General features: G+C 42.4%; 1 protein-coding gene and 1 long non-coding RNA gene across 2 annotated transcripts; one reads left to right on the top strand and one right to left on the bottom strand.

Moving 5' to 3' along the window:
* Window positions 1-7,792: 7,792 nt before the first annotated feature.
* On the bottom strand, window positions 7,793-10,079 carry LOC119238760 (uncharacterized). The gene is made up of 4 exons (XR_005123648.2): window positions 9,758-10,079; window positions 9,074-9,232; window positions 8,384-8,447; window positions 7,793-8,062 (listed from the first exon to the last, which is right to left on the bottom strand). It is a non-coding gene; the product is annotated as an uncharacterized LOC119238760 (long non-coding RNA).
* Window positions 10,080-10,209: 130 nt separating this feature from the next.
* LOC119238757 (integrator complex subunit 14-like) lies at window positions 10,210-17,806 on the top strand. Its single transcript, XM_054688172.1, has 4 exons — window positions 10,210-10,275; window positions 14,582-14,865; window positions 16,805-16,912; window positions 17,758-17,806. Exons 2-4 carry the CDS (start codon window positions 14,611-14,613, stop codon window positions 17,788-17,790), a joined length of 396 nt encoding a protein of 131 aa, XP_054544147.1. The 5' UTR covers window positions 10,210-10,275; window positions 14,582-14,610; the 3' UTR covers window positions 17,791-17,806.
* The last annotated feature ends 1,652 nt before the right edge of the window (window positions 17,807-19,458 follow it).

Here is a 19,458-nt window from a genome sequence, read left to right as displayed (position 1 = left end):
ATTCTTTGTCCTAGTTTCCTATAATTGTCTTTCTACCATCTCTCTGTCCACCCAGTTCCTTGCTGCAAACACTTCCTAGCAGGGCCACTTGAATCTCCTAAAAAACTTAGAAGGGTTGTCTCCTGGTGTGTCTATGTTATGTAATCGAGCTGAGCTGACACCTCAGCTGATCCCCCTTGCCTAATCACATTATTTACCTCCAAACCTGGACATCTGGGTGTCTTCTCAGTTTTGGAAACTTGCCAGATCCAGGGTCTCAAAGAGTGGGTCTGATGCTGGGCAGCAGGGAATACCCCACTCACCTGCCCCCAGTTCCCCTATGGAATCCTAACCAAGGCAGGGTCAGGTATGAAGGGCACCTCAGGGGAAGAATATCCAATCCCTGCTAATACCTGCCTCTAAGAAGCTTATCAGGGCATTGTACAAGATCTAGGTCCCAGTGCTTCTGATAGGGCCTGAGAGGGTGGACCTTCCACCACAGACACAGACGGGCTTTCCCAGGGCCCTTACAATCAGGAGGAAACTGGAAGAACAATTCACACTTGTTACCAAAGGATGCGAATGAGAGGTGGTCCAAGGTACCCATGTCTTAGGGGAGGAAAGATCTGGAAAGATTCAGAAGGAATTGAAAAAGAACCAAGAGAAAGTACCTGGGGCTGAAAACATCAAAGGACCTCAGTGAGCACCTGCCTCAGTTTGCTACTGTGTGATTTAAGTGTAATCTAAATGAAAATGTGGAGATAATATCACCTTTCCTACCTATTTGTAGCATGTATGTCAGAATCAAAATTTAAAATGAAGGAACTCAATTTTGCTGTCGACCTAAAACTGCACTAAGAAATACAGTCTACTTTTTTAAATGAGGCAATATGGGGGAAATATTTTGCAAACTTAAGGCATTTCACACATGAAAAGTATCACATTAGGTCTACAGGAAATCCTTGAGGGAGAGGGCATTGAAAGATCTCCCCAGAGCAGGCTGGGACAGCCCAGAGACCTGCAGAATTGCCCTTCCAACTCAAGGCAAGGGTTGATGTAAGTGGAAATGAAGTGCGGCAATGGGGGTCTCATGACCTTCCCTGTTTCCCAGGAAGTCACTTAAATCATTTGGGTAACCATATCTGATACTTACTCGTTACCCCTTCCTCCCCTTCCTTTTCCGCCCAAGGTACATGGCTAACATGCTGCTTTGATTACTTTCATCTGTTCCCTTTGCTGAAGCACTCTCTGTGGAAAAACTGTCTTCATCTTTAGGTATCATGGGGTCACTCTGGATGTTGGGAGCCTTGAGTAGGGGGTTGACCTCTGCTAGTTACAGCATCTTTGCCTTTAAGCTACTGCAGGCAGAAGCACCTCCAAGTACTTCCCTTCTCATACTAGCTGTCTAACACAGGTTCAGTTTGACCCAGAAAGATGGAAAGAGAAACCCAAATTTATCAGTGATCTTTTTTCTCCCCTAAAATAATTCCTCTATTTTCAAAATGTTATGTGTGCAATATAGGAAATTTAGGAGAGAAGAAAATTCCCAGGAGCGGAATTTCTTTCTTTTATTTTTTTAAGATTTATTTTTATTTATACAAGAGCTGGGATACAGACCAGAGGCACTAGAGGGTGGGAGGATTCACCAGAGACAGAGTGGGGAGCAGAACAGGCAGACAGACTGAAATACACTGCTGAGGGGAGCAGCAGGCGAGACAGGAGAGTTCTGCCGTGCCTTGTAGGTATCTCCCTGGCCGGCCAGGATCGAACCTGCACTGCAGAGGCTGGGGACAGCTTCACAGCGCTGTGCTCAACCTGCTATGCCACTGGGGAGGCCAGGAATTTCTTTCTTAAATATGCTCATAACTGCTACCAAGTTCTCTGTAGGGGCTCACCTAAATTCTACCTGCTGATGGGCCTCCTTGGTGGCGCAAGGGGTTAAGCACAGCACTGTGAAGCTATCCCCAGCCTCTGCAGCACAAGTTTGATCCTCAGCCAGCCAGGGAACTATCCACATGGTGCAGCAGACCTCTCCTGTCCCGCCCACTGCTCCCCTCAGCAGTTTATTTTAGTCAGTCCACCTGTTCTGCTCCCCACTCTGTCTCTGGTAAATCCTCTCACCACCCCCACACTTCTGGCCTGTACCTCAGTTCTTGTATACATAAATAAATAAATCTTTTTAAAAATTTTAATAAATTAATTTTACCTGCTGAGGGTAAACCTGGTCCCTCTGTCTTGTTCTCATGGCATTGAGGCATTCAATAGGCTGCAGAAAAGTTTGCTGCTCAACCAAGAGTGGAAGCATCTCTGTATTAGTTTGGGAAAGTTATATAATTTCTCAGAAGCTGTAAAAAGAGGGTGACAATGACAATGACAAAACCTGCTGGGCAGGTTTGTTGTGAGGACTAAGTAAATTAATGTATTAAACATATTAACTAGTACCTGGTGGAGCTGTGGTTGTTATTCTGCTTTTGGAGACCTTAATGTGAGGGGGCAGTAGTCCCCATGCATTCCATCATGACAATGCTGTCCTGTATATTTGTTAGTGTGATCCCCTGATCAATGTGTGCACATCTCACTAGCAGTGAGGTGGAGGGGCCTGCCTTATTCACCACTGAATCCCCAGAGCCCAGAATAAGGTCTGGCACCTAATCAATTTATTTGTTAGTGAACTGAAATGGGGCATGGCAGTAAAGTGATGCTCACTGATGGGACTACACACGGGGGGGTGGGGGGGTGGTAGCATTAGTGCGCCTTACAGAGACTCATGGACTTTTAGAGAGCAAACTGCTGGAGAAAGAGCAGTAGCACTAAGAAGGGGAAGCTGATCTGTTTTGTCTACCAAGTTGTCTCATTTTATACTCTCTCTAGAATAGGACATATGGACAATCTGACTTTGACCTTCACAATAATATCTGGAACTGGGGATGTGCTGGGCTTAGAGCAGGGGTAGACAGCAGGGAGGCCTTTTCTTTCCCTCTGCACATCAAGGCCTTTCTGAGTTCTATTAGAAAAAGAGGAAGAGGGAATGACACTCAGTCTGACACCAATGACTGGTGGTCCAGGCTGGATTACTTCTGGGCTACATCAGGAGTGGACACCAATTCTCCTGTTGCACAGTGGAAAGTAGACAAGAGTTGTTAGGTGCTGCAAAAGCCATATCTTCAGGGCCCGGGTGAATAAAATTAAGTTACGACATCTAATAAAGTAACAAGCCTGACAAGGAGCAAGTCTCCTCAGGCTCCTCACTTATAAACCCTGAAGACAAGCTTCCTGGTGGGCTTGCTGTAAGAGTACTGTGGGGAAGCACTTGGTTCTGTCAGCCCAAGACCGCTCATTTATAAGTGTTTTAATTGTTTGTGCCACTTGCTTATAGGATTTTTAGATGGTCTTATAGTTGTCACTATTTGAATGAGCAAAATAAGCCCCAAATCATGCCATAGCATTTCATGTTTCCAAGTCAGTGTCTGGAGCCAAAACTGAGGCAAGGAGTTGACATGTTAAGTTGACTGCAGTTCAGAGAAGAAGAACCTGGGGTCCAGAGAGGCGGGCAGACTGGTACCACCAGAGGCCTTCACTGTGGCCATGCAGGAATACACATAGCTTCAGTGCCATTAAAACCTCTTTCCTGAGTAAGAAACAGCCCACTAAGTAAAACTCACTGTGTCTGAGCTGATTTTACAAAGAAATACCAACAGAAGCAATGCCACTGCCATCCTGTTCCAGGAAGAGCATAAAACAGGAGTTGAAAATGACTAAAATTTTATTAATATCCAGTGCTGGAGAAGATATTGGTGAGGCAGCCCAAGTGGCCCTGTGAAACTGTAAGTCAGCTCATGTCCCTCCGGTATTCCAAACATTCCAGAGGCTTCCCACCTCAGCAAAATAAGCCAGAAAAAAAAAGAAAAATTCTGGATGGTCTCACTCATAGCAGGAATCTAGAAAACCTAGATTCTAGAAATACTTCTGTTATCAGTAGATGTAAAATAAACAAGGTCAACTACACAAAAACAATCCTGATACTTCATCTCTCAGAGTCAGGGCTGAAACCACACCTGAGGCAGATGGCTACTACCAACAGGGAAACAGTTTTCACTGCGTTTTGAAATTGTTTTAATTTTTTCCCATGGAAATGAATTCCTTTTATAATTTAAAAAATATTTATATTTTGTTTTTCTTTATCTACCTTTTCATTGAAAGATACTGCCAAAGTTTAAAGAGGGAGGAGGTGAGGCTGGCAAAAGAGATGGAGGGCTAAATCATGAGGGCCTTTAAAAATTTACCATTTAGGGCCTCCCCGGTGGCGCAGCAGTTGAGCTCTGGGTTGCGAAGCTGCCCGCGGCCTCTACGGCGCCGGTTCGATCCCCGGCTGCTCCCCGGCCACTGGAGGAGGGTCCCACATGGCACGCAGACCTCTCCTGCCGCCGGCTGCTCCCCTCAGCAGTGTACTTCGGTCCTTCTGCCTGCTCTGCTCTGCTCTCCGCTCTGGCTCTGGTGAATTCTCTCACCCTCCCGCGCTTCTGACTGTACCCAGTGCTTGTATAAACAAAAACAAAGAAAGGAAAAGGAAAGGAAGGAAGGAAGGAAGGAAGGAAGGAAGGAAGGAAGGAAGGAAGGAAGGAAGGAAGGAAGGAAGGAAGGAAGGAAGGAAGGAAGGAAGAAGGAAAGAAAACATGCTTCTATATATAAAAAAAAAAATTTACCATTTAGACTGGATCAAGAAGATGTGGTACATATACACAATGGAATATTACTCAGCAATCAAAAAGATAAACACATGCAGTTTGCAGCAACATGGATGGAGCTAGAAGGGATCATGCTCAGCAAAATAAGACAGAAAGAAAGAGAAAAATACCGGATGGTCTCACTCATAGCAGGAATTTAGAAAACCTAAATAAGGGACCAGGAAAAAGACTAATTAATACAAAGTAAAAATCAAAATCAACAAGCAACTATAAACCAGACACACACTTGGGGGGGAAGGGGGATAGAGGAAGAACTAGGATCAAAATAAGGGGGGGGTACAATTGTATGGGGAAATATAACCAAAATGAAAATGCATACATTGTGCAAAAATGAAAACTGATGTAAGAATTATATAAAATAAAATATTTAAATTAAAAAAAAAGTAAAATGATGGAAGGCTTGCCCCGTGGTCTGTAAAAGCTATAATAATTCAATGATTAAAAACTTTAAGTCGGGCTTCCCCGGTGGCGCAGCAGTTGTTCGCTGGGTTGCGAAGCTGCCCGCAGCCTCTGCAGCGCCAGTTCGATCCCCGGCTGCTCCCCGGCCACCGGAAGAGGGTCCCACATGGCGCGCAGACCTCTCCTGCCGCCCACTGCTCCCCTCAGCAGTGTACTTCAGTCCTTCTGCCTGCTCTGCTCCCTGTTCTGGCTCTGGTGAATTCTCTCACCCTCCCGCGCTTCTGACTGTACCCAGTGCTTGTATAAATAAATAAATAAATCTTTAAAAAAAAAACAAAACTTTAAGTCATTTAATCTAAAAAAAAAAAAATAGCATTTATAACACTTTTTTTTTCAAGGAATTTCCAGAATAAAGAGGTTCAACTCTATTCTCTATAGACAACCATAGTTACATTCTCTCTGCTTTTCCCTTTGACTTTGTAGCCCCTGATAAGCTCTCTTCCTTCCTTCCTCTCTTCTTTCTACAAATTCATATTCAGTGTCACATACCAAACCATGGGAATCCAGTGGTGGATAAAGCTTACCCCCATTACAGAGCAGAGGTAAAGTTAATTAGAATAGGAATTGCATACAATCTTTCTTGGCTCAGCAAACCTTTGTATTATTGTATTATTTTAGAGTAGACAGGAGATTTGTAGTTCTCTCAAATGCTATGGAAAAGACTGAAGGAGGATTGAGAGCAACTTAAAAAAGGGGGCTGGAGTTTCTTTATCAAATACATTGCAAGGGAAATAAAGATATGAAATAAAAGACCAGTATATTACAGAAACTTAAGAGAAACAGCAACAGATTGTAATATCTGGATCTCAACTGAATCCTCATTCAAACAAAGAAAGTGTAAAAACGTAAAATTGGGGCCTCCCTGGTTGTGCAAGCGGTTAAGCATCAGCACTATGAAGCAACCAGCAGCTACTGCAGCATGAGTTTTATCCCGGCCAGGAAGGTGACCCACATGGCACAGCAGACCTCTCCTGTCTTGCCTGCTGCTCCCCTCAGCAGTGTATTTCAGTCAATCCACCTGTTCTGTTCCCCACTCTGTCTCTACTGAATCCTCTCACCCCCACACCTTTGGTCTTCACCCCAACTCTTGTATGCATAAATAAATCTTTAAAAAAAAGAAAACAAAAATAATAAAAATAAAAAAGTAAAATTTATGAGACAACTGGATATCTGAATGCTGACTGGGTATTTGATGCTATTATGAATTTCTTATTAATTATTTTAAGTTTGCTAATGAATGATAATTAACTTTTATTTCAGTTCCTGTCAAGAGAATGTGGCTCCTCTGTAGCTCCTCTCTGTCAAGATAAGCCATAGACTAGGAGAACACATACCTGATAATGGACTGTTACCCAAAACATACAAATAACATATAAAATTTAACAATAAGAAAATGAACAACCTGTGGAGGCTGGAGCAGATAGAGGTGGGTGATTGGCTGGTGGTGAATGGTGACAGGTGATCTGGTGGTGGGCATGGTGTGATATATACAGTTGCTCAGGGGAGCAACTATATATACTTGAAATCTACACGGTATTGTAAATGAAAGTTACCACAATAAAAAAAAAGTAAGATTAAAAATAATTAAGTCAAAATTTTTTCAAAATGTGATTAAATATGGGGAAAATATCCAAGGAGAGACATCATAGAAGATGTACAGATGCCAAGTAAGCATATAAAAAGATGTTCAACATGACGTGTCATTAGGAAATCGCAAATTAAAGCAATGAAATACCACTACAACCAATGAGAATGGCCAAAATCCAGAACAGTGACAAGAGATGCTGGTGAGGGTGCAGAGCAGCAGGGACCCTCATTCACTGCTGCTAGGAATACAAAAAATACTACAGCAGCTATGGAAAATAGTTTGGCATACTCTGACCATAGGATCCAGCAATCACTCTCCTTTGCATTCCTCCAATAAATCGAAAACTTATGTCCACACCTGCACGTGGATGTTCACAACAGCCTTATTCATAATAACCAAAACTTGGAAGCAACCAATATGCCCTCTCTGCAGATGAATGGACAGTGGAGTATCATTCAGTGCTAAACTGAAATAAGCTATGAACAGAGATGGAGGATGCCTAAATGCATTTTACTAAGCGAAAGAGGCCAATCTGAAAGTCACACTATATAATTACAATGTTAGGACATCCTGGAAAGGGCAAAACAGTGGCTGCCAGCCATCAGAGGAGAGGGAAGTATGAAAAGGAAGAATACAGGAGATTTTTAGGGCCATGAAACTACTCTGGATGCCACTGTGACCGTGGTTACATGTCATTATACTATTGTATATTTGTCAAAATCGATAGAATGTACAATGCCAAGAGCAAACCCTAAGGTAAGCTATGGGCTTGAGATGAGAATGATGTATCATTATCATGGATTGTAACAAATGTGCCACTCTTGGGCAGGATGTTGATAGTGGGGGAGGGATGTAAGTGTAGAGAGTATAGGGGAACTCTATACTTTCTACTTCATTTTGCTATGAATCTAAAACTGAAATTTATTATTTTTGTAAGTCCTTGCTTTTAGAGATACAAACTGAAATATTCATGGACAAAATGTTATGCTATCTAGGATATGCAACAAAATAATGTGTTGTGAGGATGTCAGCAGGGGTACAAATGAAACAAGATTGTGAACTGAGTTGACAGAAGCTGAGTTGACAGAAGGATACATGGGGATTTATTATACTAATTCTCCTATCTTTGCTATGCTTGAAATTTTCCAAGAGTAAAATAATTTAAGAAGGATCATAGCTACAAATTCTTTAGACTTCCATTTTGGTGAAAATTGTGGAATGGAGTGGGTTCTGGTGGAAAGGAGATAGCCTGGAGCTTAGAAGCATGATTTGTAAGTGGACAAGGAACAGACTAGAAGAGTTAGAAAGGGAGATGCCAGACAAAGCACAGAACAGGAGAGTCAAAGGAGAAAAGACCAGAAAAGGGATGTGAGTTCACTGTTCCCTCCACTCCCTTTTCTTTTCCCCTTACCCTTCACCCGTGCAGATGAAAAATCATCTGCGGAATTTAACAATGAAGATTCTCAGGCACTAACACATGACATTCCAATTTAGTCAGCATGGTCTGGCAGTCTACATTTTCAACATATATCCAAGGAGAACTGGATATCTGAACCTCCCTTGAGCCCCAGTACCTGACCCCTGTGAGTGACTAGGTATTTCAGTCACTAACCTTTACTCTGCCAGACTGAAGATCAAGTCAGTGTGCTCAGCAAAGCCTCTGTGATGGCACTCCACTGTATCAAAACAGGAAGAAAAAAATGAAGGGGTAATAGGTTATGCAAAGAAAGTTGTTTATTGATTTCCTTTAATGTGTGCAGAGACAAGCAAATGCTGAAGGTCTCTTGAGTGGGAAAAAGAAAGTCATTAGTCAGCTATGACTTGAAAGACATCTCCTTTAACACCCTCTTTGTCCTGATGTCTCCTGTTTTATATTTCTCTGAGCATCTTTCTGACTTTTTAAAAATGGGATTCTACTAAGAGTTAAAAACATTTGTGAGTTGCCCTAAGTGGCACATTCCTCTTGGTAATTCTACTCTTGGTAAAATTGATCACCAATTTTAATGAATTGCCCTTTAACTTTCTCTAGTCTCCTGAAGCCAGTGTCAAAAGAACTAGGTCTCCAAGACCAGACCTCCCATCAGCAAACTAATAAGCTCAAGTTTTAGGAACTGGGTAAAATAACAAATCACCCATGGAACCGAACTATAACTACCAGGACAAAAATGATCCTACGGTTAAGTCATCATCACATAAGGGGAAGCTAGACAAGTGCTCTGCCCACACATTCTTGGTCCTATCTCTCCCACCAGAGAAAGAATTAGAAATTATGGCCAAATAATCAGGATGCAGCCTTACTTACCTGGAGCCCATGCCTACTCAAGCTTAACAAGGCCTTGAGATGGTGAGACTAACTGGGCTGGAGACAGAAATTCTGAAGCAAACAGGGCAGCCTGTAATCTCCTGGACCCTGATGCTGGCAAGGGCATCCCAAGAACTGAGGCATCTTCCTTTGCCACCTCTGAAATGAGGAGAAAGGAAAGAGCTACAAGCAACTCCTGTAGCCCAAACTCTCCCGCAGAAGAAGCTGTGAAAAGTGAGACAGACTGGGGTGTGCAGTTCAAAGGATCCTCCCTCCTTGACCCATCCCCTACCTCACTCCATCTCCCAACTAAGAGAAAAAGAGGCAACAGTCTAAGACTTTCTAGAGGCGGTTCTCTTCCCACTTGTAACCTATGTGGCACAACATTGCTCTTTGAGCCACGACTATCCAGGGGCCTGGTGGCATCCATTCAGACCTACCTCTTGCTGGCATTTCCTGGCTCTCTACATGGTTAGAAAGAACATGATACTTGTCACCTCAAAGACCTCACTGTGGTGAAACTGCTGTGGGGACACCGGGTGGCAGAGGTGGGGCAGGTGAGAGTCCAGGAAACTGACTGCAAATCCTGCAGCAAATCACCTTGGTCAAGCGCTGACAGAACTAACTGAACTTTCCCTCTGCTTCCCTCAAAATTTTAAAAGAGCGGGAGGAGGATTCTGTTACCTGGTTCAGAGGCTATGAGTGAGGGGTCTGAAGAAAGACGAGGAAGAGGGGCAAACACCTGTGAGGGTTAGGCTGGTGCACCTGCCCGCCCAGGTGAGTGAGGAGACAGAAGTGAGAAAGGGTCACAGTTGCCGGCCAACAGCCTGCGAGGCCCACGGGTCAGTGAGGGGGAGGAAGACGCGATGAGGAGGAATAGAGAACAGGGTGGAGAGGGAAGTAAGAGAGAGAGGGAGGGAAAGAAGGGAGGAAAGCAAGGAGCGGACACAGCCAGGGAGCAGCGAAGCTGGCGTTTTGTGAGGTGAGGAGTCTGGGTGACTGATCTCCAGAGAGCGGCGCCGAGGAGGACGCGCCCCCTAGCGTCCGCGCCGCGCCAGGCTCCGGCCCCGCCCCCCCGGCCCCGCCCCCCCGGCCCCGCCCCGGCCCCGCCCCGGCCCTTTTGTCGCGCGGCCCTGTATTTCCGGCCGTGGCGCGCGGGCGGAAAGTTTTTGCAGACGGACTGTGCCGGCGATGGGCGCGGGGTGAGTCGGGCCGGCGGTGATCGGGGTTGTCTTTCGTTGCAGGTGGGGCTGTGGGAGAAGGGGTTAGGGATGGGGAGCAACACCGGGGCAGTGGAGCCTGCTCTTACTCTGTGGCTCGGAGTCTGCCGCTCCGGTTAGCACCACGATTTCGGTCGCCTGCTCCAGCCCCCAGTTCTCAGTTTATTGTTTTGACCGATTTGAAGTACATCCCCAGTACGATCCACATGCCCGAATTCTGTATTCCAGGCTTGCCTTTTAGACATAAAGTTGCATCTGAAAACACGGGAGGGACTGACTCTTGTGAGGGATGTCAGACTGATAGGGGAGCCTAAGAGTAGCTGAGGACGCTAACGATTGGACAGGCCTCTAAAATTCAAGTGGAATCACGCTTTGAGAGCGAAACTACTGAGAGGAAATCCTTTTGAATGAACTAATTGTCACCGATAGAGAAAAATCATAAATGTGTATCTGATGGAGACTTTGCATTTAGGCCAAAACAGGTGGCCGGGGCTTATTCTCGGAAATAGACTGTTCTTGAGAAAGAAGACTCCTGGTGTTCTAAGCATTGTATGTAAACAGTACTTATGGGAAGGATGTAGAGGTGGGGTGAGGGACTTGAGGGTCAGAATCAACTCAGGTGAGAAATACACTGTGTTCTCACAAAACTGCTAGGTTGTAGGGGGCAGGGATTTTTTTCCCTCCAGGTCTAGACTGCCTGAATGTAACATCCTTCAAGAACATTTAGTTCTCTCTTTTATGTCTGTCCTTATAACCCGGATATTAAAAATGTTTTCTAAGGCTTTACCACTGTTAAGGAGATATATTTGGGGGTGGACACAAATACATCAGTCAGGAGAGTCAGCTCTAGAGGTGTCTGCAGAGAAGGAAGGACTGCCAGCTATGGTCACCCATTCCAGTATTACATCAGATTTCATAGGCTTTCTTATGCCTAATCTAAATCTATGTACCTGATTCCCAGTTTCCCCACGTGGCCCGCAGACCTCTCCTGCCACCCACTGCTCCCCTCAGCAGTGTACTTCATAAGTCTGTCTGTTCTGTTCCCCACACTGGCTCTGGTGAATTCTCTCACCCTTCCGCGCTTCTGACTGTACCCAGTGCTTGTATAAATAAATAAATAAATATTTAAAAGAAAAAAATAGTATGGATCTGATACACATAAGCTCATGCATTTTACCCTAGGAAAAAACCCATGGGCTCTTAGAACCTGTTAACTTTGATCTTCAATGAAATTGCATGACAAATTTGATTATCTGGCTTTCCAGTCCCTAACAGCCAAGAAACAGCAAACTTGAAAGAGGAAGGATGAGTACAGAGGATTACTGAGAAAAGTGGAATACATGCTGATAGTGTAAAAATTAATTATAAAGAGGAGGCACTAATACTTATTGGAAGGAACCTTAATAGTAATTATTTCGAGAAGGCAAAGTGGGAAACAGTAGCAAATTAAACTGAATTCTTTGCTGTATAACCTCTCAGAACCTTTAATAAGGCCTGAGCTCACTTTTCGTGGAGGATCCCTCCAGAACAGTGTCCTGCAGCACACCCTTGTAAGGGTAAGATGTGCTCACAGATGTAAAGTAAAACATCGGTGTGCAGGACAGCATTGGTGTTTAGACTTGTGGTGCCAAGTCATGGTAAAAGAGTGAGTTATGTTTAGTATACCCTGTTTAATAAGGAAGAAATGTAAGACCTTAATTTTTTCTATCAAAATGGTTAAACATTTTGGAGTTCTAAGGAGTCTGGAAAATTTACTTCTGTCTTTCATTGAATCTTTATTGATGTTTAATATCTGAGGCATTACTGTATTTGAAATGTATCATGGCCACTATGTGGTAAAAAGCCTTTTCCAACTTGCTTCTTTAAACCCCATTTATAGGGCCTCCCTGGTGGCGCAAGGGGTTAAGACGCAACCTATGAAGCTATCCGCTGCGGATAGCTGGGTACAGTCAGAAGCACGGAAGGGTGAGAGAATTCACCAGAGCCAGTGTGGGGAACAGAACAGACAGACTTATGAAGTACACTGCTGAGGGAGCAGTGGGTGGCAGGAGAGGTCTGCGGGCCACGTGGGGAAACTGGGAATCAGGTACATAGATTTAGATTAGGCATAAGAAAGCCTATGAAATCTGATGTAATACTGCAGCATGAATTCGATCCCCAGCCAGGGAGGTGGCCCAATTGGCGCAGCAGACCTCTCCTGCCTCGCCCTGTGCTCCCTTCAGCAGTGTTATTTCAGTCAATCTGCCTGTTCTGCTCCCCACTCTGTCTCTGGTGACTCCTCTCACCCCACACACCTGTGGCCTGTACCCCAGTTCTTGTATACATAAATAAATAAATCTTTAAAAAATAAACCCCATTTATAACATTGTTTCTCTGAACCAATAGGGTCGGAGTTTCCCACATTTACAGATCAACTTTAGAATATCACACATTTGCTGATGGGCACTGAACTTAAAACAAGCAGCCTAGTGTTGTTCATGTGTTTTGAAGTAAGTTTCTGAAGAGAAATTAATAAACATTAAATTTCTAACCCTTTATGTCCATCCAGAGTTTTCCCTGATTGCATATTTGCAAAATGATATTTATGAATTTGTTTATCAGTGTAGACATACAGTCCTGTGACTTGCTTTTCTTAGTTACTAATACTTGCTCTATTTCTGATATCTACATATGTCTTATTAATTTATAATTGTGTGATACTTCACTTTGTCATTAGACTGTATAGTTTGGTTAGTAATAGAATAGCAGCCAAGCAATGTTCCCATAAACAGGTGTGTGTTTTTATGAACTTTTTTCTTTGTTTTTGAGCACAGAAATGTTTTCTTCATGCTGATTATCAACCCATAATTTTAAAGTAGTGTTTCCTCCATTTATCAGCATTTTTATTTTCATACATAATTTCATGGAATAATGCATGTTTCCTGGATTCCCTTTCATTTTGTTCTTTCCTTCACAGTTAGAGCACTGTGGCTCAATTTATGTCCAGTGAGTACTACTGAGGCTAACAGTTTATTGCTTTTGTCATGCTTGATGATTTCTAAGTTTTATCTGATTTGGATTATGACTTTGCTAGCCCTTTCATCTTTATGTTTTTCTTTCAATTTAATAAAACAAGGGTACCAAACCACAAGATAAACATGCACAAATACTGTTATGTTGATTAAAATAGTACTATGTGCCAAAAAAGAATGATTGTCAGATAGCACCACTATGATGACTAAAAATGTTCTTTAGTAAATAAAGTGTTGGAGAAGTGATGTAGGAGTGTTATGTTAAGTTGTATAAAAATTGAAAGAATGGGGTCTCCCTTAGTGGCGCAGCGGTTGAGCGCTGGGCTGCGAAGCTGCCTGCAGCCTCTGCAGTGTTGGTTCGATCCCCGACTGCTCCCCGGCCACCAGAGGAGGGTCCCACATGGCGCGCAGACCTCTCCTGCCGCCCGCTGCTCCCCTCAGCAGTGTACTTCGGTCCTTCTGCCTGCTCTGCTCCCCGCTCTGGTTCTGGTGAATTCTCTCACCCTCCCGCACTTCTGACTGTACCCAGTGCTTGTATAAATAAATTAATTAATTTTAAAAAAATTGAATAAAAGAAAAAAAAAATTGAAAGAATGAAAATTAGGGTTGGACCTCCCTGGTGGCGCAGGCAGTTGAGCACCGCACTGTGAAGCAGTCCGCAGCCTCTGCAGTGCAGGTTCAATCCCCGGCGGGCCTGGGAGGGTCCCACATGGTGCGGCAGACCTTTCCTGTCTCGCCTGCTGCTCCCCTCAGCAGTGTATTTCGTCAATCTGCCTGTTCTGTTCCCCACTCTGTCTCTGGTGAATCCTGTCACCCTCCTGCACATCTGGCCTGTACCCCGGTTCTTGTATATATAAATAAATCTTAAAAAAAAAAAAATAATGAATATCAAGGTTTACCTGAATTGAATGTTTGGGTTTTTTGTGTGTGTGTGGGACCCTTGCCAGCAGCCAGGGAACAAACCGGCGCTGCAGAGGCTGCGGGCAGCCTCGCAGCCCAGCGCTCAACCTCTGCGCCACCAGGGGAGGCCCCTGAGTTGAATGTTTTGTCCTTACTAGAAACACTTAGGTTAGCCTTGAATTGTGGCCATTTTAGTGGGTGATTCTAGGAGTGACCCTCCAGTGAACTAAGTTGTTTGCTTCCCTCCCACTAAATGCAGCGTTGCCCTCACCTCAACTTAAATAGGATTGGCTTTCACTCATTTCAGGAAACTATGGTGAGAAAATACTTTTTCCTCTTCTTAGCATGGAAGACCTAATTATATTTATTTTCTACAGCATTTCTCCCTTTATAGCTGTCTGTTTGCATGCTGATTGGAAACAGTGGGATCGTTTTCATCATGCCTACAGTGGTGGTAATGGATGTATCCCTTTCCATGACCCGACCTGTGTCTGTGGAGGGGTCCGAGGAATATCAGCGCAAGCACCTAGCAGCCCATGGTTTGACCATGCTTTTTGAGCACATGGCCACAAATTACAAGCTTGAATTTACAGCTCTGGTGGTTTTTTCATCACTCTGGGAGCTGATGGTTCCCTTCACAAGAGATTATAACACCCTACAGGTACAAAAAGGAATGTTATTGTTTATACTGGGCCCAAATTTATAAGGATTAAAACAGTAGTCTCATATTACACTGAATATTTAGAACTTGGAATTATTTAATGTTAAATATCTGAGTACTTAATAATATCTAAGTATAGCTATAAAACAAGGATTCACAACTGTTGGGCTTATGGCTTTGGTAGAGCTTGAGTTAGCTGTGAGCGTTTGCCTTATTCTTTTGGTTTTCTCGAATTCTTTGTGGACAGGGATGCATCTCAGGATGTATTCCCCCATTCCTTAAAGTTCAGGGCCTTTAAGTTAAACATTTTACTCTTTTCTATTCTTCCATAAAAACTCGAAATGAAAAATTGCCATTCCTTACAAAAGCCCTTATTCTAGAGCAATTCAAAATTATATTCCTTCTCCAACAAATAATCTTTGATTTATATGTGCCAAGAGTAGAGGCAGGATGGGACAGTGCAGGATCTCTGTGATCGAGTGGCTGGGTGAAGTAGGAGTCCAGGAGCCCTAGGTGGCTTTTTCAGGCTTTATTGAGATTTTACCAGGTACATAGCAGGCAAGGGTGCCAGGGGGGGGCCAGAAGGCTGGCAGGCCTCCTAGCCCCCAGCAAATCTTCACTCTTTCTGGGCTCTCTGGCATTCTCTTGTGGTCTCGTCCTCCTTCTTCTCTCTTTCACTCTGCTGGCATCTCCGTGATGCTGCCCTTATAGGCCCCGTCTTAGCCCAGGTGTATCCCACCTACACATGCCCACACCCTACTCCAGTTGTCCGCCATCAGGCATGCATTTAATCTAATGTCAGAAGGGCAGAAAAACCTGATACTTTACTTACCCTACACCAAGGAATTGTAATTTTTAAACCTTGATTGATAGGTGTTATCTTCCAAAAGTGTTATCTGTGTAATGCCAGATAATTTTTCCTTTCTGACAACATCTCTAAATCACTAATATTTATAACAGTGTTTGCCACAGTGCCTTGCCCATAGTGAGAAGTCAATAGTGTTTATGGAATTAAACTAAATAGTTTATAATTGTTGGTTGTTTAGACATACAGGGTCAATGTAGTTGCTTTTGTAGTATAAGTAATACAATTTTGTTAAATCATTCCTTTTAGTAATCTCACTTTTCTTAAAGTGAGATTAGACCCTGGTGGCCTAGGCTTTAAGTCTCAGCCCTATCACTGCTACAGCCTGAGTTCAGTCCCTAGTCAGGGAGCTAATCCACATATGGTGCAGCTGACCTCTCCTGTCTTGCCCACTGCTCCCCTAGCAGTGTATTTCAGTAAATTCACCTGTTCTCCTCCCCACTCTGCCTCTGGTGAATCTTCTCACCCCCCACCCCATACCTCTGGCCTACACCCCAGTTCTTCTATGCAAAAAGATCTCCTTCCTGAAAATAAGGAAAAAAATGTTTTAAAAAATTGCACTGGATTTCTGATGTTCAGTAGTTCTGAAATTTAGAGAAATGCAGAGTACTGGTTAAGACCAGAAGTCCTGGAGTTAGACTTTACTATGAGGCCTGGAAAAGTTACCTAAACATTGTATACCTTAGTTTCCTCATTTTAAAAACAGGCTAATGAACCATGTAGGGTATTGTGATGATTAAATGGTTGTAAAATGCCTGGAATGGTGTTTAGCATATTTTCCCCTTTTTTTGGTGATATGTTTAAAAGTTCATTTTAATTATTTCCTTCAAGGTCCACTATAAACATCTGAGCTTGGTGGACATTTCATGTGGATGGAATAAAGGGAAGCTCTTTAATTATCCTTTACAGTTGAGAAAATCTGCTTTACTGTATTTCTTTAAGAAGCTATGGATTTATTGACTCAGAAGTATAAGTTCCCCTGTGTGACATTCATGCTTTGAACAATTTATCTTGTTTTCTAACAACAAATTAAAACAAAAGAATAATAAACAATATTATCCTATGTTCAATCAGGAAGCACTAAGTAATATGGATGATTATGACAAAACCTGCTTGGAGTCTGCATTAGTTGGTGTTTGCAATATCGTTCAGCAAGAATGGGGCGGTGCAATTCCTTGCCAGGTAAAAAGCAATTCTTTTTCATTGCCCTAAGTTAAAACAGTAGCCACTGAGGTGTTTTGATTTTCTCCAGGCTCTGACACAGCATGCATTGCTATTCCCAGAAAGCAACAAAATTATGCCTTAAGAAAGCATCCCCTCAGTAAATTGACTTATTGTAAACTAGTATTGTTTGTATCAAACTCAAAAGGCTCACAGTAGAATTTTAGAAATAACACTACTTTCATTATCTCAATATAGCAGTTATTTAACAAACCAAAACCAGTTCAACTGAGTTGTTTAAAAAGTGAGGCACAGGAATGTTATCAAATCTGTTGCCTTTAGAGTCCAACATTAGCATCAAGTAAGTCCAACATTAGCATCAAGTCAAGCAGAGACGTGGCAAAAAAAGAAACTTAGAAGCTTATTATAAACAGGTACTTTGGGAATTGGTAGCATATTTTGAAAAACAGAAAAGTTGCTAAAAGGAAAATCAATAGTCTACATCAGGAATCAGCAAATTTTTTCTGTATTTTAGAATTTGCAGTTATCTGTGGCAGCTATTTAACTGTTGGCATGCATGAAGACAGTTGTAGATAGAATAAGTGTGACTCTGTGCCAATAAAACTTTGTTTACAAAAAACAGCGGTCCAAATTTTGTCTGTGAGCCAGTTTCCTAGCCCCTAGCATATGGTTTTTTAATTATAGGATCAAATAGTAGATTCCTCAGTAGTGTCAGTGGCATTGCTATGCATTTTTTAATTAAAAATTAAATTGTAATTGTGGGGGGGCAGTAAGAAAAGATTAACTCAATTGAAGCATGAGGGAATATGGAAAGTGATGGAACGGGTCTTTTTTCTTGATTGTAGGAATGCTACATGACTGAATGTCAGAAATTATAAAAGTATGTACTGAAAAGGATGAATTTTATTGTATGTAAATTGGACCTCAATAAACCCAACTTTTTTTTTACATTATTTCTTATAAAAATCACCCTGCTTTATAGAGTATATGCTCTTGGGCTAATGAACACCTTGAGCTGCAAATGTTAAATCAAATCACTTCGGTAGACACTTGTTAAAAATTCATTAAATACCCTTTAATCATCAGAAATAAAAATGTTTGGCACCTCACTTCATAAATGTTTATTTGTTAAATACATATATGCAGACTGATTTCCTAACAATACACTGAGTACACGAGGTCTTGTCATCAATATCTTCTCAACTGGAAGCTAGTAGGTAGCAAGCACATTGTCATTTGTACTTCTTCAGTGGTTTTAGAGAAAAAATTCAGAAAATATGCAAGACCTGACTTTGAACAGCATCAAGACGTCTGCTTTTTAATATTTATCTTCTTTTGCAAAAAGGAAGAATCTGATTTGGAGCTATACTGTACCCTGTGGGAAAAGAGACAGGGCCTCAATCCCCTTACATTTAGATTTGCTTGATGAGGTTTTTTTTTTTTGTTGTTTTTTTTTTTTTTAAATAATAAATTTTATTTTTATATTCCACATACAATTGCAGCCCCCCATTCTGACCCAATTCCTCCCCTCCCGCCCCTCACCCCCAAAAAGTGTCTCTGGTTCATAGTTTTTTGTTGATTTTGATTTTCACTTTCTTATAGTTATTCATTCTCCTGGTCCCTTATTTAAGTTTTCTAGATTCCTGCTATGAGTGAGACCATCCGGTATTTTTCTTTTTCTTTTTGGCTTATTTCGCTGAGCATGATCCCTTCCAGCGCCATCCATGTTGCTGCAAATTGCATGTGTTTATCTTTTTTGAATGCTGAGTAATATTCCATGGTATATATGTACCACATCTTCTTGATCCAGTCATCGATTTTTGGGCATTTGGGTTGTTTCCAAAGCTTAGCTATTGTAGACAGTGCTGCTATAAACCTAGGTGTGCAGGTGTTCTTTGGAATTGATGTTTCTGTGTCCTTTGGGTAAATACCTAGGAGTGGAATTGCTGGATCATATGGAAGCTCTATGTTTAGTAGGTCCAGAAATCTCCACACAGCTTCCACAGTGGTTGGACCAGTTTGCACTCCCACCAACAGTGCAGAAGAGTTCCTTTTTCTCCACACCCTCGCCAACATTTGTTGTTGCTAGTTTTTTTAATATGTGCCATTCTCACTGGTGTAAGATGGTATCTCATGGTAGTTTTGATTTGCATTTCCCTGATGACAAGTGATGTTGAACATTTTTTCATATGCCTGTTGGCCATTTGCATTTCCTCTTCAGAGAAGTTTCTTTTTAGCTCTTCTGCCCATTTTTTGACTGGATTATTTTCTTTGTTGTTGTTGAGTCTCATCAGCTCTTTGCAGATTTTGTGATCAGTCCTTTATCATTAGTGTTGGGTGCAAAAATGTTCTCCCAGTTGGTGGGGTTTCTCTTTGTTTTTGTTATTGTCTCTTTTGCTGTGCAGAAGCTCTTTAATTTGATGTAGTCCCAGCTGTTTATCTTTGCCTTCACTATCACTGCTTTGGGTGATGTGTCTGTAAAGATGTCTTTGATGTGCAAATCACGTAGTGTTTCGCCTATATTTCCTTCTATGTATTTTATGGTT

The sequence above is a fragment of the Talpa occidentalis genome, unplaced genomic scaffold (assembly GCF_014898055.3).
Source record: "Talpa occidentalis isolate TD23 unplaced genomic scaffold, MPIMG_talOcc4v2.1 talOcc4.11, whole genome shotgun sequence".
In the NCBI taxonomy this organism is placed as follows: Eukaryota; Metazoa; Chordata; class Mammalia; order Eulipotyphla; family Talpidae; genus Talpa; species Talpa occidentalis.
The sequence above is the reverse complement of the archived record's forward strand: the minus strand, read 5'-3'. Positions and strand labels throughout refer to the sequence as shown.

What these genes read in the sequence shown, in the direction of transcription:
- LOC119238757 (XM_054688172.1), top strand. Translation starts at nt 14,611, where the DNA reads ATGCTGATTGGAAACAGTGGGATCGTTTTCATCATGCCTACAGTGGTG. An exon ending in GAGATTATAACACCCTACAG is followed by an intron (nt 14,866 to 16,804) that starts GTACAAAAAGGA and finishes ATGTTCAATCAG; the next exon opens with GAAGCACTAAGTAATATGGA. An exon ending in GCGGTGCAATTCCTTGCCAG is followed by an intron (nt 16,913 to 17,757) that starts GTAAAAAGCAAT and finishes TCTTGATTGTAG; the next exon opens with GAATGCTACATGACTGAATG.